General features: G+C 42.3%; 1 protein-coding gene across 2 annotated transcripts in view; it reads right to left on the bottom strand.

Annotated features, from left to right (window-relative positions):
• Nucleotides 1–528: 528 nt before the first annotated feature.
• LOC109923549 (zinc finger protein 91-like) overlaps nucleotides 529–25,836 on the bottom strand; it is a 39,137-nt gene continuing 13,829 nt past the window's right edge. The window contains exons 2-4 of one of the 2 annotated variants that reach the window (XM_048616818.1): nucleotides 21,265–22,719; nucleotides 17,805–17,813; nucleotides 529–1,458 (exon numbers count right to left, since the gene is read on the bottom strand). In XM_048616818.1, the coding sequence (XP_048472775.1) occupies nucleotides 634–1,458; nucleotides 17,805–17,813; nucleotides 21,265–22,284 (1,854 nt within the window). In that variant the 5' untranslated portion in view covers nucleotides 22,285–22,719 and the 3' untranslated portion in view covers nucleotides 529–633. Of the gene's footprint in view, nucleotides 1,459–6,075; nucleotides 6,368–17,804; nucleotides 17,814–20,783; nucleotides 22,720–25,836 lie in introns of those variants that run through there. The other variant, XR_007265591.1, reaches the window with a different exon arrangement.

Raw genomic sequence — 25,836 nt, 5'->3', positions numbered from 1 at the left:
TGAAGCCTTTCTAACCACTGAGTATCTGATTGTTTTCTTGGTCAGAGTGAGAGTCAGTGAGTGACTTGTACTTGACGCTGAACTGAAAGGAACTCCTATACATGCTGATGTCTTCTTTTGATGTTTGGAGATCGGATTAAGGGTTAAATTGGCTTTTTGAAATAATAGGGCCAATGGAAGAGAGGTTTGAGACAGGCCCTGCTCTGATAGACAGTGCTTTGGAATGGCAGCTCCCCTGTGTGAGCACTGGAGGGGAAACAACACAGGCAGCTCTCAGTGCAACAGAATCAGGTGACCATGCTCCAAGTCCATGTGGAGATGCCGGTGTATGGTGAGAGAGCAGGAGAAGGCACAAGAATCCCCGACACACAGCACACTGGAAGGGTATATCTTCTGTGTGGATTTTACTGATGTTCCAGGAGGTCTGAAACTTTATTACAGAAGACTTTATTACAGAAATCACATTACTTGGGAATCTCCCTGTGTGAGTGCATTCATGGACCAAGAGAAATACTGACTATTTGACAGCTTTGACACACGTTCTCACACCTGGATGCCTTTTCTCCTTTGGGAATTCCATGATATTCAGCAGGATTGAAGACTGAAAGAGAACATCAACGCAAACCTCCCAGTTCAAGTGTGGATCCTCTGATGAGCCAGGAGTGTTGACAAGTGCCTATAGGCTTTGTCACACAGCTCACATGTGAATGGTTTCTCCCCTGTGTGAGTGCGTTGGTGGTCACGGAGGGTCGATGACCGCGAAAATGATTTGTTGCACATATGACATGTGAACGGTTTCTCCCCAGTGTGAATGCGTCGATGTTGCATGAGCGTCGATGGCTGTGTGAAGGCTCGATCACACACCTCACATTTAAAAGGCTTCTCCCCTGTGTGAATCCTCTGGTGCATCAGGAGATGTGAGTATTGAGTGAAAGCCATCTCACAAACCTCACATCTGAAGTGTTTCTCTCCTGTGTGAATCCTGTGATGCATCAGAAGCCTGGTAGATGTCGGGAAAGTTTTACCACAAACCTCACACTTGAAGGGCTTCTCCCCTGTGTGGATTGTCTGATGGCGCAGGAGGTTCGATGACTGTGTGAAGGCTTTGTCACATATTTCACAAGTAAACAGTTTCTCTCTGTTATGAGTACGCTCGTGAGCACGAAGGCTTGATAAATCAGAGAACGATTTGATACACACCTCACAAGTGAATGGTTTCTCTCCCGTATGAATGTACTGGTGCATGAGGAAGGTTGATGACCGCGAGAATGATTTGTTGCACACTTCACATTTGAATGGCTTCTCCCCAGTGTGAATGCGTCGGTGATTTACGAGTGTAGATGAGTGTGCAAAAGCTTGGTCACAAACCTCGCATTTGAATGGTTTCTCCCCAGTATGAATGCGTCGGTGACTCACTAGCCTCGAAAAATGTATAAAAGCTCGGTCACAAAGTTCACACTCAAATCGTTTTCCTTCCATTTTGCTGCTCAGCTGAGGGACAACTCAAGTGGGTCAGGATATATCGTGAGTTTATGGAGCCCTCCCAACTCTTGAACAGTCTCTCATCAGTAGGAATGAGTCAATAGTTCAACAGGTTTGATAAATGATTGAAGCTTTCACCACGCTTCGAGCCACTCACATTTCTTCCCAGTCTCAACCTGACCGATCACCCACAGCTGAACCTTCAGAAAGGTTGATTCTGATGGAAGGCTCCACACCACAGACCAGTTTCAGATCTGATGATATGTCAAAGCTCCCCTGACCCAACTGATTTCCAGATAATGGTTTCACTGCCCAACCTTCTCTGTGTTGAGCAATGTTGTGAAGGGACTAGATGTCTTCCCACAGTTATGCAGTTGTTCCTTGGGTTATGGTCAGGATCTGTGGTGTTTACCGTCTCTGCATTCTCTGTTGTAGTACAGTGCAATTGTTCTGTAAAACAGGAAAAGGAAATGTGATTTCCTCCAACTCCCTCTCCCCATTTGCTGAAGGAACTGACTCCACAGTTAGAGACTGTTCCACAATGACTGCCAGTCTGCTATTCCCCTGCGTGGGGGAATCAGATACAAGTCCTTTCTTTTTCCTCATTTGACTGTCACCCTCTGTTTCCATCAGGGTCATTGGATAGTGACCAGAAGCAGACAGTGCAGCAATTTTCTTTCCTCTGCCCATATCCCCATTTTCACAGACATGAAGGCAATGGAGAAGGCAGTGTAAAATGGAGTGTAAAAGGCGCTATGAGTTCATCGTGAGCTAATATCACTGAAACGAGTCAATAGGAAACATCCAAGACTCCTCCGTCACCATCCTACGTATCCTTCCTCCTGAACTGTTGGGTAAATTCCCTTCAAACACACAAATCCTCACCACTGTCAAGCAGGCGGAGGCCAGGTGTGCTTTATTGGTCTTTGTAAGTTTGTTATATTTTAAATTTAAAACAACACAATGAAGGTTGTTTTGAGATTACAGAACTCTGCCTGGTAACAGGCCACGTGGTCTGGTTACCATGGGCACAAATTGAAACTTGTTGTGCAAGATGAGAAGTTATCACACCTGAAAACAAGGTCAAGAGAAGTTGAAGCTGACTGGACAGACTCTGTCTCTGAGATTACAGAAAGAGAGAGAGAAAGAGAGAGAGAGCGAGAGAGGGAGGCAGTGTGTGTGACAGGTTAGAGAGAGGCCCCAAGGACTGCAGCCAGTGTAGTCAGCAGAGAGGAGAGGGTGTCCTTCTATCGGCTGCCAAGTAGAATGTGGGAGGGACCACGGTCTCAACAATATGACATGTTCTGTGATAATCTTAAAAAGCCTGGAAATTTTGTCTTGGTGAGGCCGAGGAAGGTTGGCAGTCAGTTCACAGTTTCTCTGGAAACTCAGAGAAACACCTTTTGATGGTCACTGAAAGTTATGAATCAGTGAAATGGGAAAAGTGAATCTCCTGAAAGCTGGGTTTGAACTTGGAATGGTTCTTTCAAAAACTGAGATTCTGGAGAAAGTGGAATGTAAATTATAACTGTGGTATATTCAGGTCTGTTAAGTTAAAGGTAGACATCTCTTCTGCAATTCAGAGTGCTAGTTGCTGACTTGATGTAGTTTAGGCAATGTTTCTTTTTATTGGTTTATTGGAGTAAAAAGTTGGAAATTTGAAACCTTGTCATGCAATTTAAATTGGTCACCAGGACTTCAAATCTCTTTTCAAAAGTTAACAGAATCTAAGGGACGATATCAATACCTCATTGACGAAACAGATAGAGTCATAAAGTCATACAGCATGGAAAAAGACCTTTTGGACCAAAAGGTTCACGCTGACCATGTTCACAAACTAAACTAGTCCTACTGCCTGTGCTTGGCCCATATCCATCCAAACATTTCCTATTCATGAATTTATCTAAATGTCTTTTAAACATTGTAACTGTACCTGCATCCACCACTTCCACATATGAACCACTCTCTATGTAAACAGGTCATCCCTCATGTACTTATTAAATCTTTCTCCTCCTACCTTAAAGATTTGTTTCTTGTTTTGAACTCCCCCATCTTACGGAAAAGACTTTTGCTATTCACTTTATCTATGCCTCATGATTTTACAAACTTCTATAAAGGTAACCTCTATAAAGGAACCTCCTAAGCTTCAGTTAAAAAAAGTTCTAGCCTATCAAGACTATTTTACAACTCAAGCCCTCCATTCCCAGCAACATTCTGGTAAATCTTTTCTGAACCCTCTCCAGTTTAATAATATCATTCCTATAACACGATGACCAGAACTGGACACAGTACTCCAGAAAAGGCCTCACCAACATCCTGTACAACATCACAATGATGTTCGAAGGAGATTGCTATGCATGCACACCACTTTCTGACATTACAACAGCAAACACAATTCATAAAGTACTTCATTGGCAGGAAAGCACTTTGGAACATCTGGTGGTTATGAAAGTCTGCATATAACTGCATGTCTTTTCTTTGCTGAGAGGGACACATTGATAGTGGAAGGAGGCCTTGGAGGGATATGAAAAGCCAGTAAATTTCCACATCTCAATACGAACACACGTGACCATTTACAATCCACAGGATAATAACCAGCCCCCAACACACATATAAAACTTAACAACAGGATATCAGTTTGAATTCTCAGACACTCTGCATCTCCCAGATAATTACGCCTCACCTTTTCATATTCAGGAACGAGCCATCAACGACAACACAATCTGAAAATCAGAAGGGAAATGCTTCCAACAAACACACTCAATATCCAACACACAACTCCAGTCAAACAGTTCAGTACAAAGCACCGAGTAAACAGCTCTCTCAGCTGGATCTTCTCACACAGCATAAGGGACATTTCCACCCCGATTACCCACAGGATAGTCAGACTGCCTGAAGATTGGTGTGGATATTATGGGGTACAATTTGTATAAAAGCTGCTCCTTCACTCACCATCTCCTCACTTGGTTTTCAGTCTCTATAGGAAATGAACTCGCTCTGGAAGAGGAAGAGGAGAGAATGGGCAGAGTGGGTGGGCTCTCTGATTGACGTCTCTCACAGTCAATCCAAATATTTCTGCAGCAACATGAGTTTCCTGAAACTTGGGAAACTGACCGGTGAAATGGAGGTGACTTTGTGCAGCAGATCAGGTGGGGATTTAAACTTGTCAGTGTCCCATCTGAATAAAACCTCACTTATTGCAGCTGCTGTCTCAGTTCCCCTGGTAAATGTTTGACGGAGATTTCTTGGGTGGGAATAACATTATTCATCCTCAGAGACTTTAAAGCTGACAACATCAGTATGGGATGTGCAGTATCGAATGTATTTGACAACAGATCAGAAGAGGAAGACATACAGCACTAGTGGGATTAGCACATGCACAGGAGGGAGGTGCACTGGAAAGAGGGTCTCATAAGGAAGGGATCTGAAAGCACCTCTTGGCAAGTAGCAACCTGTATTTTGAAAGTGACTGTCAGTCAGAGGTTGAGTGGGGGAGGGACATAGTGAAATGATTCCTCACAACTCACCAGACCTCCCTGCTAGACTCTCATCCTGTACCTGATGCCACAACCTTTCCTTTACTTTCATCTCTGCCCCTCACTCTTCAAGTGACTCCAAGTCCTTTCCAAGGGTTTGGAAGATAACAACACATTTAAGGACCTTGCCAAGTTCTGTGAGGTTGGAAATCAGAATAATTTGCAGGGCATCAAGTTTTATTCTTAAGAGAGGGGTTGATAACAGCCAATTTAAAATAGAAAGCTAAAGAGAGACAACAGTGAGCAACGTAAGCTAACATGGAGCCATGATAGGAAGATGAGTGATCAGCAGTCATTGACAGAACAGTTAGACAGGGAGTTGAAGAGTCATTTTTTTCAACGCAGTGGGTGGTGATGGTCTGGAATTCACTGTCTGAAAGAGTGATAGAAGCAATAGCTCATCACATTCAAAAAGCACTCGCACATGAATTTGAAGGAACAACAATGGGGATGGAATAACTTTTTCCCACTGTCCCATCAAAATTCACAGAGAAGCTATAGCACTGGTTAGATACAGTCCATGTAAACTGTCCCTGGTGTGTCAGATTAACCCAAGTCACTCATACCTGGATGAGGATCAAGGTTCATGTACCTCAAACATTCAGATGTTCCTGCATTCCCAACTTTAATGTTATCAGACACTAGATTTAGGAGCAAGACCTGGGCCAAACAGGGAAAAGAGGCATCCAGACCCAGTGTATCTAGTGGTGAGAGGGTGCATTGCAGCTCAGCCTCACTGAGACAAACCTGCAATTTTCAGACAGTAAATTGTTGTTCTGGAGTATGGCTGTATTTAAGCAAGTGGGATTTAGGATGTTTAGGTTTTTGATGTGGGCATACTCTATTATTGCCTAGCCTGTGGGCTGTAACTTCGTTCTGGAGTCTACACACTTTCCCCCATCAACTTCAGTTCTCCTGACACCAAGGACTTTACGATCTTTCACAGTGAAACTTCTCGAGTGTGAGGTTTATGATAAAGTGTTTGTGACACCTTTAAGCCTCCTGATACACCAAATAATTCACACTGGAGAGAAACTCTTCCAATATGAGGTTTATGAAATGGCTTTTATTCAATCCTCTGATCTCCAAGGCAACAGAGAATTTACACGAGAGAAATGTCTTGATACTGAGGTTTGCCACCAAGCCCTCATAGGTACCAACCCTTGCGGATCTCTGATTTATTCACACGAGGGAGAAGCAATTCCCATATGAGGTGTGTGACAAATCCATCTTGAGGTCATCACACCGTCAGAGATATGAGAGAATTCACACAGGGGAATATCCCTCAGCTGTGATGTTTCTGAAAAGGCTTTCACCCAAGCCTCTGATCTTCTAAGACACCAGTGGCTCTATATTGGTGAGAAAACATTCAGGTGTGAGATGTGTCTTTCACACAAACAGTGTATCTCCTGGTCCATTAAACTACTCAAGCAGGGGAGTAACTGTTAGAGTGTATGTTCCATAATAATGGCTTCAGACAGTTGTCAAATCTCCTGGAACATTAGTGTTATGGACCGGACTAAACCGCCTCCAAATATATTAAGAAGACAGTATATATCCTAACATTTTCTTATCTTATCAAGGTAAGTGTAAGACGTTGCGTTCCAGATGCAGTTTAATTGGTTAAACTACTCAACGTTAAGCCAAACATGTTTTATTTTTATACTACAGTTAAAATTCAGACAGAATAAAAATAAAAGAATTTGCTTAACTGTAACTTTATCGAAATTATGAACAAAATAGTATATATATTAACTACTACTAATTAACTGTTCCAATATAGTAACATCCCATAAACACACCCTTGGCAAAGGCAAATTCAATAAAATAAATTGTCTCACATGCAATTCTAGCAGCAGGAAATGAATCCCAGCTTTTAGCTGTAACAGACAGACAGGAAATAAGAATTTCCACATTCAGCTTCAAGACCCCAGCAACTGCAGAAGGCTAAAACTAAAAATCTGTTTCTGTGGTACCTTTACCCCATCCATTCAGACTGCTTCTATTATTCCAACTTTAAAAGAAAGCCATTGTTTACTCCAATGGCTTTCAGCAGTCTGCTCAACACCTCTGTCTCAACCCGTCATTTTAAAAAAGCTAGGAATAAATACACCAGTTACTGAACCCAAAAAAGTGACAAACCTTTACAAACTGCACATCCCAAGTTCAGCTGTCAGCCATAACACTGGTCAACACTGTCAAATCCAAACCTAGCCTTTTTGGAAAGGCCAAGGCAATGAAGTGAAATCTTTAAAGAAAGCTTTAAGATACATTTCAGTAAGTGTATCTCCGATTAACACAGCTGAATTGCTATGGAGATTATAGAGATAGGGAGAGGCGTGGCCATTGAGGCATTTGTAAACAAGGAGGAGAATTTTAAATTCAAGGTATTGCTTGTATAGGAGCCAATATAGATCAGCAAGCACAGGGCTATTTGGGGAATGGTGACAACTAGGATATCTGCAGCAGAGTTTTGGAGGTGCTCAAGTTTACAGAGCAAAATGTGATGGTGTCCATGACAGCATTTGAATAGTTGAGTCTACAGCCTGCAAAGGTATTAATGTGGGGATTCAGCGGCAGATGAGCTGAGCTAAGGGGTCACTGGTCTCTCCTATGAGTGAAGCTTGCAGCTCTTCAATATACAGCGTCTCCATTCCTGACCATCATCGGGAAATGACAGTGACAGCCAGGGATGGTAACGGAGTACCCTTCATAGAATCAGACACAAACATACAATAAGCCAGTAGAAAAGCTTTCACTCCAATTGCAACAGTGAATACTTTTAAAAAGTACTTCATTGGCTGTAAATAGTTTTGGGATCTGGTGTTCATGAAAGGTTCAATACAAATGCAAGTCATCGGTTTGTTTCCTTAGGAGATTACAGAAATAGGGTGGTGGGATGTCTTGGAGGGATTTGAAAAGACATCAAGATCCCGATACACAGAGGGAACTGACCATTTACAGTCCACAATATAATAACCAGCTCTCAAAACACTCAGAATTCAATAATAGGAAATCAGAAAGTATCCTCAGACACTCTACATCTCCCAGATAATTGTATTTCACCTTCTCATTTCAGATGTCGTTGATGGTTATCACTCATTAACGAGTATGATTGTCCAAGTAAGAATCCCTGGTCATGGGTTCTGTGGTTCTTTGCATGGCTGTTGAAGCCGATCCTGGAGCTGCATCTCTGGCCACACATATGGCAGGTGTTTCCAGGAGTTGGAATTGGTCCTTGGCCTCATGATCACTGGTATTCCTTTCTCCAGTTGCTTTTCCATACTTCCAAGTCCTGACAGATATTCTTGAAGAACATGACTCTTTATACAGGAGATTCCCCCAGGTCGGTGTCATCTGAGTAAAGGTCTCCCAGACATTGATATCTGTATTGCATTTCTTGAGGTAAACCTTCAGGACATCTTGGAAGCATTTCCTTAGTCACCTCATTCGAGTGCCTTCCTTGAGCTTCAATTTTAGTACATGTGGTGCCAAAGCCAGCAGGCAAACAAGATGTATTTGGCAATTAAAACTCAGGCATTCCAAAGCACATGGGGATCCAGGAGAGTTGGTTTTGTTTTATTATGGCCTCAATGCTGGTGCTATTGGCTCCTTCAAGGACACTGATGTTAGTATGCAGTTTATGTGAGACTCCATCTCAAAGATTGTTGATGGTACTTCTCTTCTTCCTGACATGGCCACTATATGTAGTCCAAATGTCGGAGCCATATAGAAGGATGTTGGTAAATGTCACAGCCATCGAAGACTCTCATCCTTAGGTGCCCAAAGGTGGCACTCATGGATTGGATGCGATGTTGGATCTCCACATCAATGTCAGTCTTAGATGACAGTAACTTCCCAGGTAGGGGAAATGTTCCATATTTGCGAGGAATTTTCCGTTGATCTTTATGGAGGGATGGCCTGGAACATGACTTGGGACAAGATGGTAAAGGACTGTGGAGAAAGAAATGGAGACTAGAGAACTCAGGGAAATAAATATTGAGGTTTTAGAAACAGTTCACACTACAGAAGATGCAGTTCTGGAGGTCTTAGAGAATATAGAGGTGGATAATACCCATGAACCACATCTAATGTATCCCAAAGCGCAGTGGGAATTAAGGAAGGAAGTTGTGGGGCCCCTTGCAGAAATATTTGCATCATCTATAACTATGGGTGAGGTCGCTGATGATTGGAGGGTAGCTAATATTGTGCCTTTGTTTAACAAAGGTCGTAAGGAGAAACTGGAGAACTACAGACCTGTGAATCTGACTTTGTCATGGGTAAGCTGTTGGAGGTGATTCTAAAAGATAGGATTTATAAACATTTAGACAGGCAAAAATTGATTAGGGATAGTCAGGAAAAAAAGATTGGAACGGAATCCTATTGGAGAGAGGAGCAGAACTTCTTCAAGGCAGGCATGCCTAGAAGAGATGTGGCAGCGAGTTAAACACTAAATAAAAACTGAAAGAACTGCAGATGCTGTAAGTCAGAAACAAAAACAGAATTGCTGGAAAAGCTCAGCAGGTCTGGCAGCATCTATGAAGAGAAAACAGAGTTAACGTTTTGGGTCCAGTTCTGAGGAAGGGTCACCAGACCCAAAATGTTAACTCTGATTTCTCTTCACAGCTGCTGCGAAACCTGTTCAGCTTTTCCAGCAACTTGTTTTTGTTTCTGATTTAAGGTATCCGCAGTTCTTTAGGTTTTTATTTAGGGAAGTCAGCATAGTTTTGTGCAAGGAAAAATGTGTCTTACAAACTTGAGTTTTTTTGAGGAAGTTACCAAAAAGATTGATGATGGCAGAGCAGTGGACGTTGTTTACTTGGACTTTAGTAAAGTCTTTGACAAAGTTCCGCATGGTAGACTAATTAGTAAAGTTATGTCACATGGAATTCAGGGTAAGCTTGCAGGAGACAGAGAATGATGGTAGCAGGTTGCTTTTCGGACTGCAGGCCTATCACCACAAGGATCAATTCTGGGTCCTCTTTTGTTTGTTATTTATATAAATGATTTGGATGAGAATATAGAAGGCATGGTTAGTAAGTTTGCCGACGACACCAAAATTATTGGCAAAGTAGACAGTGAAGAAGGTTTTCTAATGTTACAGAGCGATCTTGATGAAATGGGTCAGTGGGCTGAAAAATAGCAGATGGAGTTTAATTTGCATAAATGCAAGGTATTGCATTTTTATTACAACAAGCAAGGGTAGGGCTTTGGGTAGTGCTGTAGAAAAGAGACCTAGGGGTTCAGGTACCTAATTCTTTGAAGTTTGCATCACATATGACAGGGTAGTTAAAAAGGCATTTGGCACGCTTGCCTTCATTGCTCAGTACTTTGAGTATGGGAGTTGGGAAGTCATGTTGAGGTTGTATAGGTCATTTTCAAGGCCTCTTCTGGAGTATTGTGTTCAGTTCTGGTCGTCCTGTTATAGGAAGGATATTATTAAGATAGAGAGGGTTCAGAAGAGATTTACAAGGATGTTGCTGGGTATGGAAGGTTTGAGTTTAAAGAAAGATTGGATAGGCTGGGACGTTTTTCCACTGGACCATAGGAGGTTCAGAGGTGACCTTATGGAGGTTTATAAGGTAATGTGGGCTGGAGATAGGGTTAATGGTAGATGTCTTTTCCCTAGGATGGGAGATTTCAAGACTCGGTGAGAGAAGAGACATTTAAAGAAGACATGAGGGGCAATTTTTATACACAGAGGGTGGTTTGCGTGTGGAATGAACTTCGTGAGGAAGTAGTGGATGTGGGCACAGTTACAACGTTTAAAAGACACTTAGATAAGTACAGGGTAGGAAAGGTTTGGAAGGATATGGGCCAGTAGCAAGCAGGTGGGACTAGTTTCTTCTGGGATTATGTTCGGCATGGACTGGTTGGACCGAAGGGTCTGTTTCCATGCTGTATGACTCTATGACTTGAGTGTTTTTGAGGTTGAGGCTGAGACCAATTCTTTGGTATGCTTCCAAAAGCATTAAGCATGACTTGAAGATTCCCTTCCAAGAGAGGGGAGATGGATGTTGTCATCCCCATACTGAAGTTCCACAAGTGAGGTTAGTGTCATTTTCATCTTGGATTTTAACCGGTTGAGGTTGAAAAATATTTTGCCATCCTGCAGACAATGTCGACATCATCCAGAAGCCGGTTCTTGACAAGATGAAGAATGGTGATGACATAGATATAGAAAAGGGTCAGAATGATGACAGGTCTTTGCTTGACTTTTGCTTTGACCTCAAAGAATTCTGTCATATTATCATCGGAGAAGACCATCACTGACATCTTGTTATGAAGGAGACAGGGGATGTTGATGAATTTTCCAGACAGCTGGCCTTTGACAGGGTCTTCCATGGCACTTCTCAAAAGACTGCGCCAAAGGCTTTGATAAGATTGATGAAGGCTGTTCAGAGCAGTTGGTGTTTTCATGGCATTTCTGTTGGAGTTGTCCAGCAGTGAAAATTATGTCCACAGTTCCACAGATGGTTCAGAAGCCAACTGGCTTTCAGAAGGATTTCTTCAGAGACTGTGAGAAGGTGCCTCGTGAGGTTTGGCAACGAGGGAGTGTGGGGTGATTCTTCGGTAATTCCCACAGTTCACTTTGTCTCTTTTCTTGATGACGGTGGTGATTGCAGCATCTGTGAGATTAGCATGGATTTCTTCTTTGTCTGTGATTTTCAGGAACAGTTGGAGATGATGAGTAAGCTCTGCTCCTCCAAGTTTTAAAATCTCCACTGGAATCCCAAACATTCCTGCAGCTTTTCCATTCTTCATTTGTCTAATGGTGGCTTCGACTTCTGCTACACTAGGTGAGAGTCCAAGATCATCTTTGATAGGGAGTTGGAGGATTTCCTCAAACACATCCTTGTCACAAGTGTATTGCAGTTTAGGAGTTCTTTGAAGTGTTCTCTCCATTGAAGGCTGATATTTTCCCTTTCTCTTAAAATGATTCCATCCTAACTATGCTCCTACACCAAGGCTGTTGGGTCCATATATTGTATTGATGGCACTGAAGAAGCGCTGGGTGTCATGCTTGTGGACAAGGAGTTGCAGCTCCTTAGCTTTGTCAGTTCCCTATTGGATCTTGTTTTCACTAGTTCTTCTTTGCATCTCCACATTGCTGTTTGTTGAGTTTTCCTATTTGGCTTGCTGGTGATGTCATTTTGCCAGGCATTTCTGGTATTTTGCCAGGCATTTCTTGTATTTTGCCAGCTTTCCTCTTTTATTGATGAAGTTTTAGATGATGTGGTCATTCTTGTTCAACAAGTCTTGGTGTTTCCTGGTCTTATATTCCATTATAGCACGAGATGATGACTGTCTTCACCTCTTAATCGATTTGTTACACTCCATTAACATAAATTCTTTGGAGATCTCGGTGAAGACTGTTGGAAATTCACTAGCCTGCTTGGCTCTTGAAGTCACTGAATGTTGAACTTTCTCCTGAACTTTTTCTTCACCTTCAGCTGTTTGTGGTGGTATTTAATGGATATTGAGGAGTGGATGAGTCGGTGGTCTGTCCAGCAGACATCTGTACTGATCATCGCTTTGGTAATGCTGACATTCCTTTAGTCTTGAAAGTCAATCATGTGCCAATGGTTTGGTCGTGGATTTCTCCAAGAATTCTTGAACTTGTCCTTATGGCAGAACACTGAGTTGGTGATGACAAGCTGGTATGCAGGAGAATTCTGGTGGAGTTACAATTCCCAACTCCTTCATTTCCGATGGTTTCTTTCCAGAGTTTGGAGTCCCTTCCAACCCTGGCGCTGAAGTACCTACCTACCACAGGTTACACAATCAGCAATGAGCCATTATTAGGATGCAAATCAGCAAGGAACTGCTTCCAATATTCATTCAATATCCAACACACAGCTCCAGTCAAACAATTCAGCACAAAACATTGAGTAAGCAGCTTTCAGCCGGATCTTCTCACACAGCAAAAAGGACATTTCCACTGCTGATAATCAGAATGCTGAAGAATGGTGTGGATATTATGGGATTCAATTTGTATAAAAGCTGCTCCTTCACTCACCATCTCCTCACTTGGTTTTTAGTCCCTGTAGTAAATGAACCAGCTCTGGAAGAGGAGGAGGGCAGAATGGGCAGAATGAGTGGGCTCTCTGATTGATGTCTCTCACGGTCAATCCAAATATTTCTGCAGCAACATACGTTTTCTGAAGCTTGGGAAACTGACCGGTAAAATGGAGGTGACTTTGAGCAACAGATTAGGTGGAGATTTAAACTTGTCAGTGTCCCATCTGAATAAAACCTCACTTATTGCAGCTGCTGTCTCAGTTCCCCAGGCAGATGTTTCTCAGAGATTTCTAGTATTGGAATAGCATTCTTCATCCATGGGGACTTTCAAACTGACAACAGTCTGCCTCGGCTCATCTACTGCTGAAACCCTTATCCCTAAATTTGTAGGCTGTAGACTCAACTACTGCAATGCTCTCCTCAATGCTCTCATATTTTGCACTGTAAACCTGAGATCGTCCAAAACTCTACCATCCATGTCCTAGTTTACATCAAGACCCATTCACCAATCACGCCTGTGCTCGCTGATCTACATTTACTCAAACAACACGTCAATTTTCTCATTCTTGTTTTCAGATCTTTCGGTGGCTTTATTTGTCCCTATCTCTGCTATCTGCATAGCAATTTGACTGCTGGGCATGGAAATACATTTATTTGAAATGACTTTTGATGACTAAAGATTTCCCTGGGAGGCCTTAGCCTTTCCCAAAGACTTGGCTTGGATTTGACAGTTTTGCCCAGAGCTGTGACTGAAAGCTGAATTTGGGATGTGCAGTCTGAGTGAGCGCAGTGTATCTAATTTCCCAGGATAAACCAGAACCCTTCAATCAGCTACACTGAAGCAATATTTTCCCTAGCTTCTGGCACTTCTTGCCCATTATTTCTTCCACCAATTTTGGAAAGCAAGGGAAGAAATTTCAAAATTGCCATTCAATTAATATTTCTCCTAATGTTTTTGAATTTGAACGCATATTCTAACAACAAAACTGGTCTTCACCAGCACAATTCAAGCTCATAGTGAATTGATGGCACAGTTTACATGGCATCTGACTATTGATATTCTAAGGCATGTCAATATTAAGAAGTAGAAGGTGCTGGGTGTTTTGAAAAACATTAAGGTAGATAATTCCCCATGGCCTGATGGGATCTATCTCAGGATACTGAAGGAGGTCAGGGAAGATATTGCTGAGGTCTTTACAGAGATCTTTTGTTTCCCGTTTAGCTACAGGTGAGATCCCAGAAGACTGAACAATACCCAATGTTATTCCTTTGTTCAAGAAGGGCAACAGGGATAATCCAGGAAATTATAAACTTACGAGCATTACATTACTGATACAGATATTGTTGGAGAAGATTCTTAGTCAGGAGAAAAATCGACATGGAACAGCTCAGCATGGCTTTATGCAGGGGAGGTCTTGTCTCACAAACTTGATTGAGGTTTTTAAGGAAGTGATCAAAATGATTGATGAGCCTAAGGCAGCGGATGTTGTCTGCATGGACTTTAGCAAGGCCTTTGACAAGGTCACTCATTGTAGGCTGATCAAGAAGATCAAAGAGCATGGACTCCATGGTGAGTTGGCAAGTTGTTTACAAAATTAGCTTAGCTTTGGAAATAAATAGCGTTATAATTGTTACAGAGCCGTTTGATAATTAAAACTGAAACACCCACAGAAGCTTGCCTCACCTTGTAATCTGCTAAAGGAAATGTGAAAAGTGGTATAATCTGCCTGTCATCTCCCTAGAAAAGCACATCATCTTTTAAAGGGACTATGTACTCTTCCCTCCTATCATTTTACAAACAAATTCTAACATCCTGCCTTCCAATCCCCAAGTACTCTACCCAACTTTGCAGCACAATAGAGGTCTATGACTAGTGGTGCTCCGCAAGGATCAGCGCTGGGATCTCTGTTGTTTGTAACATATCAGACTGATTTGGCTGAAAATGTTGGTAGTCTGATTAGTAGGTTTTCAGATCACTAAATGGTGGAGTTGTTGATCGTCAGGAAGGATATTAAAAGATGCAGCAGTATACAGATTAGCTGGAAAGTTGGGGATAGAAATGGCAGATGGAGTTTAATCTGAACGAGTGTGAGATGATGCATTTTGGGAGGTCGCATGCAAGAGGAAAGTATACTGTGTAAATGGTTGGAACCTTCGGACCAGTGATATGCAGAGGGATCTTGGGATCCAAGCCCATAGCTCCCTGAAAGTGGCAACACAAATGGATAAGAGATAAAGAAGGCATATGGCATGTTTGCTTTCTTTGGTCGAGGCATTGAATGTAAAAGTTGGCAAATCATGTTGCAACTGTATAAGATTTTAGTCAGGCCACATTTGGAGTGTTGTGTGTAGTTCTGGTCGCCACATGATAAGAAACACGTGGAGGGTTTGGAAAGGGTGCAGAAGTTTTTCAGGATATTGCCTGTATTAGCTATAAGGAGACAATGGACAAATGTGGATTATTTTTGCAAGAGTATCCAGAGCGTTAGCACAAACTGAATAATGCTGTACACAGATTGAGAAATAAACCCCAGATTAATCTTTGCTTGTGAGAATTTCAACAGCACATTGAAAGAGATAAAATGACAGTGGGCATCTAACCACAATACAATGCAAAATATCTTTCTTAAACCTCTTCTATCGACAGCACTGCAGTTACTGAGGATGGGACTGAATTTGCAGAGATAGTGCAGCAGTTGCCATGACAACAACATTACCAGCGATGTCACCTCAAGACATGGCAGAAACAAAAGGAACAGCGAATAAAACATGCATATTCTATGTATTCCTGAACATTTTAAAGATTATCTGCTGTGAAGAAACAGACAAAATTGGAAACCTCTGGAAGAATAAATAGTTTTGTTCGTGTGTGATAATCCAGACTATGTATGTTGAGTAATTTACAATGGACAGTGCGTACAAATATTCTACTTATAAACACGGAAATGAATTTTTGGATAAAGACCTTTATATGCTGTGATTACAACTTTAATGTGACCCCTGATGTCATCATATGCAAATACAGGTTTGAGGCAAAACATCACATGGAACACCGTTTGTAATACAAATTGCTCCAAAAATTTCTGAAGCAACGAGTTTCCTGAAGCTTGGGAAATTGACCGATGAAATGGAAGTGACTTTGAGCAGCAGATCAGGTGGGGATTTAAACTTGTCATTGTGTCATCTGAATAAAACCTCAGTTATTGCAGCTAAGATAACAAGGTGTAGAGCTGGATGAACACAGCAGGCCAAGCAGCATCAGAGGAGCAGGAAAGCTGATGTTTCGGGTCTGGACCCTTCTTCAGAAATTGCAGCTGCTGTCTCAGTTCCCCTGGTAAATGTTTGACAAAGAGTTCTGGTGAGAGAATAATATTCTTCATCCTCGGAAGCTTCCAAACTGACAACATCAGTGTGGGATGTGTAGCCTCAGATGTGTTTGACAGCAGATGAGAAGAGGAAGACCCACAGCATCCAAGGCAATGATGACTTGCAGTGGTGGGATCGGCACATGCACAGGGGGAAAGGACCCTGGAGGGGGGAACAAGGAAGAATGTGGGAGAGGAGACTGACTTGCAGTCCAAGCAATGATTTTGGGTTTCATTTTTCGAGTTGTGGAGTGATTCAGGGAGCCTCCAAAAGAGTGATTCTACACATCTTGTGAGACGTCCCGACTGGCCCATCATTCTCCACCTGATCCAACAACCCTGACTAATCCCATACTCAGCTGACCCATGTCCTTGTCCAGGATCTAGGAAGTAACAGCATGTTGAAGGAATTTAGACAAAACAGGAGGCTGGAAATGGGGCAGTAGTTTAGAAAGACAGAAGACAAAGCATTTGTTCCTTTTTTTAGGAGAGGCTGATAACAGTTGATTAAAAGGAATGAGGAGCAATACCTGAAGAGACAGAACCTTGAACAGTATCGCTAACATGGAGTCTAGGAGGGGAGGTTTTGTGTTCAGTACGTTGGTGAGAATATGGTTATGGGAACAGGAGGTTGGTCTAATGGACAAGATGAGCTCAGACAGGGCATGAGGGGAGGTAGGGGAGAAATTAGAGAATGATGAGAGTTCAGGCTGAGGGCTGTGGGGAGAATTAATGGACATTTGTCCAGGTGGATGAGTGGAAGAGACATAAATGGCAGAGGCAACTTATGGGATTCTTTCAATCTCATTTCCCTGAGCAGAGAGGTCAATAACCGGGGAGCAGAGATTTAAAGTGTTGACGGAAGGATTATAGGGGAATTGAGGATTAATTTGTTTCACCCAGAGAGCTTCCATACAGTGGACGGTTGTTCTGGAGTGTAGGATTTAGCATGTTTGGCTCTCTTGCTTGTTGCACACAGTCTATAGGTTCCTCACTCTGGAATCTACCCACTTTTCTCCATCAGTTTCACATCTCCTGATATGAGGGACTTTACCATCTTTCACAGCTTCAGGAAACCAGGCACAAAGGCAACACTGATATCTGTAATTCTAACTAGTTACAACTTTAAATCAATCAAACACTCAGGCTGCCTGTTTACTGGGGGGAAAAGCATTCCGTACACTGCCTTAGAATTTAATCCCTCAGAAATTGCATGTAATACATCAGAAACATTAATCCACGACTGGCAACAACATAGTTAGCACTCTCATCTTAGTCAGAAGGTTTTGGATTCAAGTCTTACTCCAGAAACTTGAGAACTGAGGCTGACAATCCAATGCAGTACTGAGGGAATGCTGTACTGTCAGAGGTAGCATCTTTTAGATGGGCTATACCATACCCCTACCTTCTTTCTTAGCTAAATTTGAAAGGTAAATCTAGGGGAATGCAGTGGACGTATTGCTAATGGAATTTCTCAAACACTCTTATATGCAGCTGATACATAGAGGACCTGCTGCGTGATAACAACTGGTCTATCTGATTTTGTTCAATTATGAAGCCTTCATTGTTTGTTAGAAGTTTGTTTGTGGGATTTAAGCATCACTGGCAAAGTCAACATTTGTTGCTCATCCCTATTTGTCCTTGAGAAGATGGTGGTGAGTCACCCTCTTGACTCTCAGCAGTACAAACTTCTGCAGTGAAACTCTCGCTAGCTGTCATTTGTACAAGGCTGAACTAACACAGTTGATCCGGTTCAGAATCCCCTAGAAAATGTTATCTTTTAGCAGATGTGGCTGTCAAGGTCTGCGAAGTGAAAAAACATGTTCCAGAGTTTCTACGTTAACAAATGTAGGAAGGGAAATAGTCAGCTGATTATGGTGTGGATTGATAGGAGTTTGGTTTTGGCAGAATTCAAGGGCAGTGCCAGTTGCCTCCATGGAGAATTGAAGAGTAGACCAGACTAGACCACTAAATCCATGTTACAATCTGGCTAGGGATCAGTAACTTTTGTTTGAAAGTGGTCAAAATGGAGGTGCAGGGCACTTAACAACTGACTGAAGACACAAGATTCTATAGATTTGAATAAACAACAATCAACTTTACTTCACAACATCAGAGCAGTAGTACAAACAATACACGTACAGCTTACATTCGAACGTGTGCAGCTAACATTGTAAATATTGATAATTAACTGTGATCGAACACCCCACAGCACACATCACACAGCAAGTAAGACCAAATATGATCCCAGAGATTTCACAGTAATCTATGCCTTCCCACACAGGGTGTTCATGACAAGGTGGGTCATCAACTCTCATTAATTTTCTAAAGGAATCATAATTCGTCACTTTTTCTGTCTTTGATGTTCACTCACAAGAACTATTCAATCATGTACTGCTTCAATGACTGCTCCAGTTCTGTTTGATCACGATTTCTTCCTGCATCTACGTTCCCTTGGACTTCAAAACTGCACTCCTATATGCACAGGCTTAACGTCAGCTTTACACTGATAGCTAACTTCACCAAGCTAGGTTTTTCCTAAGCTCTAATCTTACCTGGTTACAACATGCAAGTACTGCTTGTGAGTTCTTCAAAGGCTCACATTCTCAGCTGGACTGAATTTTTAACAGCTCAGATTCTTCTGGGCCATCATAGTTCCCAGGTCACAAACAGGGCCCTGACTCAACATTTAGGTTGTTTTCCAATTCTCAGAACCTCTTCCTGTGTTCTAACAACATTGAACTTATCTGACCTTCTGGACTCTACACAGAACCTTTGTAATTCAGCAGTCTTCCTAGTAGTACAGCTAACAGCAGTACCACCTAACACAGAGTCTGCTTCTGTTTGTCTTGTATACTCACTGACTGTAACTCTGGATCTGTTCTTCACTGAACCCCGAACTGGCTTGTGATCAATTGAAAACTTTGTAAGAAGCCACAATCTTAATGCTGTGCAGAATTGAATGCAGTCAGCTTACAACTCCTGGCACTAAGTACGTTCTGAATATTACAATTCAAAGATTGCTGGCTTCTCCTGTACAAATGGATCCAACAGAAAATTGGATTTCATCACAAAGGATTGACAGTGATTGGTAAATTTGTTGCAGAGTGGACTGCAAAACTGCAGTCATCTGAAAACTGTAGATCACACGTATCTGTGATGGTCAGTTTAGTTTTGGCATACAGGGGATTGAGGTAAGTGGGTTTCACATTGAGATGCTAGTTAAAACTGATCAGAGGGCAGTTGATCTTTGAGGTGCATGGTCACTGTCAGATTGATTGTAAATAGAATGGGGGCTATCACACAACCTTGCTTGACATCAGTCTGAATTTTGAAGGTTTCTGTTTCAGATCTCCCACTCGAGACAATTACAGTCATATCACCACGAAACAACTGCAGGATTGTGATGACGTTTCTTGGACATCCAAATTAATGGCGCATGATCCACAAAACCCCTTGATTTGCTGGTCACATACTTTGGTCACAACAAAATATATAATGCAGAATTTCTGATGTTGTTCTCAATATCCTTCTTGGATTTGGCTGGCAACAAAGATCATGTCAGAGGTTCCTCTGAAAGATCTAAATCCAAGTCAATGTTCTAAGTGACGTCTCTATCATACAATCCATGTGGATGACTGATGATGCTGGACAAATCATCGACTCGTTCAATCAGTGATGACCGTCCACACAGCACTAGGGCATCACAAGGCTCAAAGTCCAAGATGAAGATGATTAATGTCTCAGCTTGAAAACATCCCAAATGAAGATTGAAATTCTAGCCAATCTGAAAATACTTCACACACGCAACTCAATTCTCAAATAGTGGGATCAATATAAAGTAAACCGTACTGAACCCCATGACCAGATCATTGGGTTCGAGCATTGTGGTCACCAGGACTGGCTCACTGAACATGATGCTCAAATATGTGACTTTCAAAAACAATCAGCTTTCATTGTGGTAGAATAACCCAAGGCAGTATTTCAACAGCCTGCAGCTACCATCCAATGACAGATTCAGAAGATAAAGGACAAATTTGAACAGTAAGCCCATGAGATCCAACAATATGCAGATCATGATCATATAAAAGTTTTAAAAGTCACCAGGGCCGTATACAGGCCAAGGTCAAATGCACAAAATCCCCCTTGTTCACAGGGGGGAAATGCTAGACAGCATTTTGAACAATTTCTCAACCATGAATTCACAGGGCCACTGATATTCCCCAGTGTCCTGTGGTAGAATCCTTGGGTGAGTCACCATCAATATGAGAGCAGCAACAAGCAATTAAAAAGACAAGAAACAACAAAGCCTGTGGCCCCAATGGTCTAAAAGCTCGGGCCTTCAAGCTGGAAGGCTTTTGCAAAATTGAAGACTTACCATGCAGATTTGGGAAGAAAACACCTTTGCCTGATTTCCTGACCTCAGGAATGTGATAATCATAAATACTTTCAAGAAGGAAGATAAATCATGCTGCATAAACTATTGAGGTATTTGCCTCTTGTCCATGGCAGAGAAAATCCTAACACAACCTGCAGGGGAAGAGTCTCTCCTGTCTCAAATGTTTGTTAGTGCAGGAAGTTCCTTTATCTGGTGAAGGCTTTGTCTCACACAAACCAGTTTCTCCCGTGTGTCAATGTATTGCTGTGCGCAAAGGGCCATTAAATCCAAGAATGATTTGTCACTCATGTTGATGGTTTCTCCTCTGTGTAAATGTGCTGGTCTATCAGGAGATTGAAGGAGTAAATGCAAACCTTCTCACAAACCGAACAGCTGAAATGGGTTCTCCCATGAATTCTCCAGTAAAGCAGAAGGTTGTGAAATGTCACGAAAGCTTTGCTGAAACATCACACTCCAAGACTTTCTCTCCAGTGTGGATCTTCTGATGGATGACCAGGTTTGATAAGCGTGTGAAAGCTTTGTTACAAACCTCACACTGGAAGCGTTTCTCCCCTGTGTGAATCCTCTGGTGCCTCTGGAACGTGGAGGATTGGGTGAAGGCCTTTGCACAAACCTCACACCTGAATGGTTTCTCGCCTGTGTGAATCCTCTGGTGTCTCCTGAGTTTTGATAACTCAGAGAATGATTTATCACACACCTCACAGGTGAATGGTTTCTCCCCTGTGTGAATTCGTCGGTGGGTGCGGAGAGTCGATGAGTCTGAGAATGATTTGTCACACACTTCACATGTGTAAGGTTTCTCCCCTGTGTGAATGTATTGGTGTTCAAGAAGGTGCGTTGGCCGTGAGAATGATTTGTTACACAATCCACATGTGTACGGTTTCTCTCCTGTGTGACTGCGTTGGTGGTCAAGGAGGGTTGATGACCGCGAAAATGACTGATTGCACACGGCACACGTGAATGGTTTCTCACCAGTGTGAATGCGTTGGTGTACACGAAGGTGTGAAGACTGAGAGAATGATTTGTCGCACACCTCGCAGATAAATGGTTTCTCTCCTGTGTGACTGCGTTGGTGTGTGTGGAGATTCGGCAACTGTGAGAATGATTTGTCACATATTGTGCACGTGAATGGTTTCTCCCCTGTGTGAGTACGTTGGTGCAGGCGAAGAGCTGATGACTTGGAGAAGGATTTGTCACACACCTCACACGTGAACGGCTTCTCTCCTGTGTGAATGGGTTGATGCATCAGCAGGCTCCATGATTTAGAAAAGGATTTGTTGCACACCTCACACTTGAAAGGCTTCTCTCCTGTGTGAATGCGTCGGTGATTCACCAGTGTTGATGAGTGTGCAAAGGATCGGTCACAGACCTCACACTTGAAGGATTTCTCCCCAGTGTGAACTCTCTGGTGTATTTGAAGGGTATATAATTTCACAAATGTTTTATCACAAATTTCACACTTGAATGGTTTCTCTTCCATGTGCCAGTCGTGTTGACAGATTTTTAACAAATGCACTAAATGTGTTAGGAGAATGTAAATATCCACAGGGCCCTCCTCACACCCGCTAAAATGAGTCAGTGGATCATGAGGCTTTCACCACACTTGGAGTCCACTGACTCTTCTGCCCAGCCTCACTCTGACTGATCACCCACAGCCAAACCTTCGGAAAGGTTGCCTCTGATGGAAGCCTCCACACCACTGACCAGTTTCAAATCTGATGATATGTCAAAGCTCCCCAGACCCGACGGATTTCCAGATGATGGCTTCACTGCCCAACCACCTCTGTGTTGAGCAATGCTGTGAAGGGACTGGATGTCTTCCCACAGCTGTGCAGTTGTTCCTTGGGTGATGGCCAAGATGTATCTGCGGTGTCTATCTTCTCTGTATTTTCTGGTGTGGTACGGTGCAATCCTTCTGTAAAACAGGAAAAGGAAACATGATTTCCTCCAACTCCCTCGTCTCCTTTGCTGAAAGAGCTGACTCCTCAGTTCCAGACTGTTCCAAAGTGAGTATCAGCCTGCTATTCCCCTGTGTGGGTATTCAGATACAAGTCCTTTCTTTTTCCTCACTTGATGGTCACGCATCCTCTGTTTCCAGCAGGGACTCTGGATAGTGACCGAGATCAGATATTATGGCTACTACCTTTTCTCCCTTCTTCGCAGATGTCATAGGACAAAGGAAAAGACAGTGTAATTTACTATGAGCTCATGCCCTGCTGGGAAAAAGCAGATTTACACTGAGAATATGTTTTTAATATGAAAACACACAGGAGATATGTCAAATCAATGGAGATTTAGAAATTTCTCTCCTTGTTTTCCAAGATTATTTGAAGGAAAAAAACGCTGAGCAGGAACTGCTAGAAGCTGAAGAAAATATTGCTTCAGTGTAGCTGATCGAAAGGTTCTGGTTAATCATGGGAAATTAGACACACTGCACTCGTTCAGACCACACATCCGAAAGTTAGCTGTTAGTGACAGCACTGGACAAAACTATCAAACCCAAGCCCAGGCTTTTGGGAAAGGCCAAAGCCTTCAGACAAAATCTTTAAAGGGTAGATTAAAAGACATTTCAACAAGTGAGTCTCCAAGTATGCAGCTAAATTGCTATGGTGTGGAATTAACAATTCAGAGATTAAGAGTTCAAAAGAATGATGGGAAGTTACAAACATAAAATTACTGAGATAAACAGGCTATTCGGCCCAATTGGTCTATGCTGGTATTTATGCTTCCCATTAACCTATTCTCACCCTCTTCATATCACCCAATCAGCAGATCCTTCTGTTCCATTCTCCCTGATATGCTTATGTACCTTCCCCTCAAAGACATCTCTGCTCTCAACGTCAACCACTCCACATTGTGAACAAGAAATGTAATCATTTCCAGAATACAATGAAAATAAAAACATGAAAACATTCAGCTTGTACTAAAACCTTAATATTGCTCTTTGGAAAAGGTTAACCGTCACAATTGCCTGGTCTGGTCTGCATGTGACTCCAGTCCCAAACAACATGGTTGACTTAGAACTGCCCTCAGAGGTGACCAAACAAACAATGATAAACTATCCCTACAAAGTCTAATAATGAGAAATCTCACTCAGTGAACAGCAAAGGTCTTTTCCCTAGGATCAGGGAGTTCAAAACTTGGGGGGGCATATTTTTGAGATGAGATGAAAGATTTAAAAGGGACTTGAGGGGTAACTTTTTCACACAGAGGGTGGTTCATATATAGAATGAACTGCCAGAGGAAGTGTAGACGCAGGTATAGTTACAACATTTAAAAGATATTTGGATAGGTACATGAATAGGAAAGGTTTAGAGGGAAATGGGCCAAACGTAGGCAAGTGGGACTAGTTTAGTTTGGGAAACTTGGTTGACATGGACGAGTTGGACAGAAAAGACTGTTTCCATGCTGTATGACTCTATCACTCTACTGCCTTGCCAAACATATATGATAACATATCTGATAACATATTGGTTTGAAAATTCTCTTCTTTGTTTTCAAATTAACCCATGAATTCACTCCTCCCTACCTCTGTAATCTCCTCCAACCCTACAACCCTCCGAGATCTCTGCAATTCTCCAATTCTACCTCATGAGCATCTTCGATTTTAATTGCCCAACCACTGGTGACCATTCTTTCAGCTGCCAAGACCCCAACCTCTGGAATTCCCTCTCTAAACCTCTCCATTTCACCTTCCGACTTGAAGACCCTCCTCTTAAAAAAACCTCACTAGTAATGTCTGGATATTTCCACATTTGATTTGGTGTCAGTGTTTGGTTGAATCCTGGACAATTATAACAAGAACAATGGAGATTTATGAAGTTCTCCTGCCCTAACTGAACACCAGCCACTTCCTGATTTGTACACAATGACAAAAGACAGCAACAACTTGCATTTGTATAGCACTTTCAACATAGTCCAATGGCCAAAAGTGATTTGCTGGAGTGTCAACAATATTTGATCCTGAGGCACATGAGGTAATCTGAGTACAGATGACAAAAAACTTGGTTAAAGTGGTAGATTTTAAGGAGTGCCTTATTGAAGGACAGAGAGGGAGAAAAACAGATATTTAAGGATGGAATTCCAGAGTTTAGGACGCAGGCAGCTGAATGCTCAGCATCCAATAGTAGAAGGATTAAAATCATAAATCCTCTAAAATCAAATTTCTAGGACTGTGGAGAACTTACAGGGGTGCAGGTCCATGGTGACTGTCAATCTTTACTCTTTAGAGGGTCGTGGTTCGAGTCCCACTCCAGGTTTTGAGTACTGAGGCTGACACTCCAGTGTTCTAATTAAGGAGTGCTGCACTGTCAAAGATGAAGTCTTTCAGATAGGATCTTAAACCAAAGCCCCATCTGCACTCTCTAATATCATATAAAAGATCCCTGGCAGTATTTTGAAGAAGAACGGGAGAGTCATTCTTGGTGTCCTGGTGAATTCATCAATCAATACCATGAAGAAAATAGATTCACATTACTGCTTGAAGGAGCTTGCTGTCCAAACATTGCTGTAGGAAACGCAACATCCAGTGTCCGCATTTGAAAGGACGTTAACTGGCTGCAAAGCACTTTGGGAAACCAAAGGTCATTGAAGTTTCTAGATGAAAGCACGTTTTTGTTATCTAAGGTGATTGTAGAGATAGGATGGTGAGAGGCTTCAGAGAGATTTGAAAAGACATGCAAATTCCAGACCCCGACACACAGAGAAAACTAACCATTCACAGGATAATAATCAGCTCTCAGCACACACAGAGAACTCAACAACAGGAAATCAGTAAGAATCCTCAGACACTCTGCACCTCCCAGATAATTGCATCTCACCTTCTCATATTCAGGAATGAGCCATCAACAAAACTCAGCCTGGAAATCAGAAGGGAAATGCTTCCAATAAACACACTCAATATCCAACACACAGCTCCAGTCAAACAGTTCAGCACAAAGCACCGAGTAAACAGCTCTCTCAGCTGGATCTTCTCACACAGCATAAGGGACATTTCCACCCCTGATTGCCCACAGGATAGTCAGACTGCCTG

Source organism: Rhincodon typus, chromosome 35, assembly GCF_021869965.1.
Source record: "Rhincodon typus isolate 14 chromosome 35, sRhiTyp1.1, whole genome shotgun sequence".
In the NCBI taxonomy this organism is placed as follows: Eukaryota; Metazoa; Chordata; class Chondrichthyes; order Orectolobiformes; family Rhincodontidae; genus Rhincodon; species Rhincodon typus.
The sequence above is the reverse complement of the archived record's forward strand: the minus strand, read 5'-3'. Positions and strand labels throughout refer to the sequence as shown.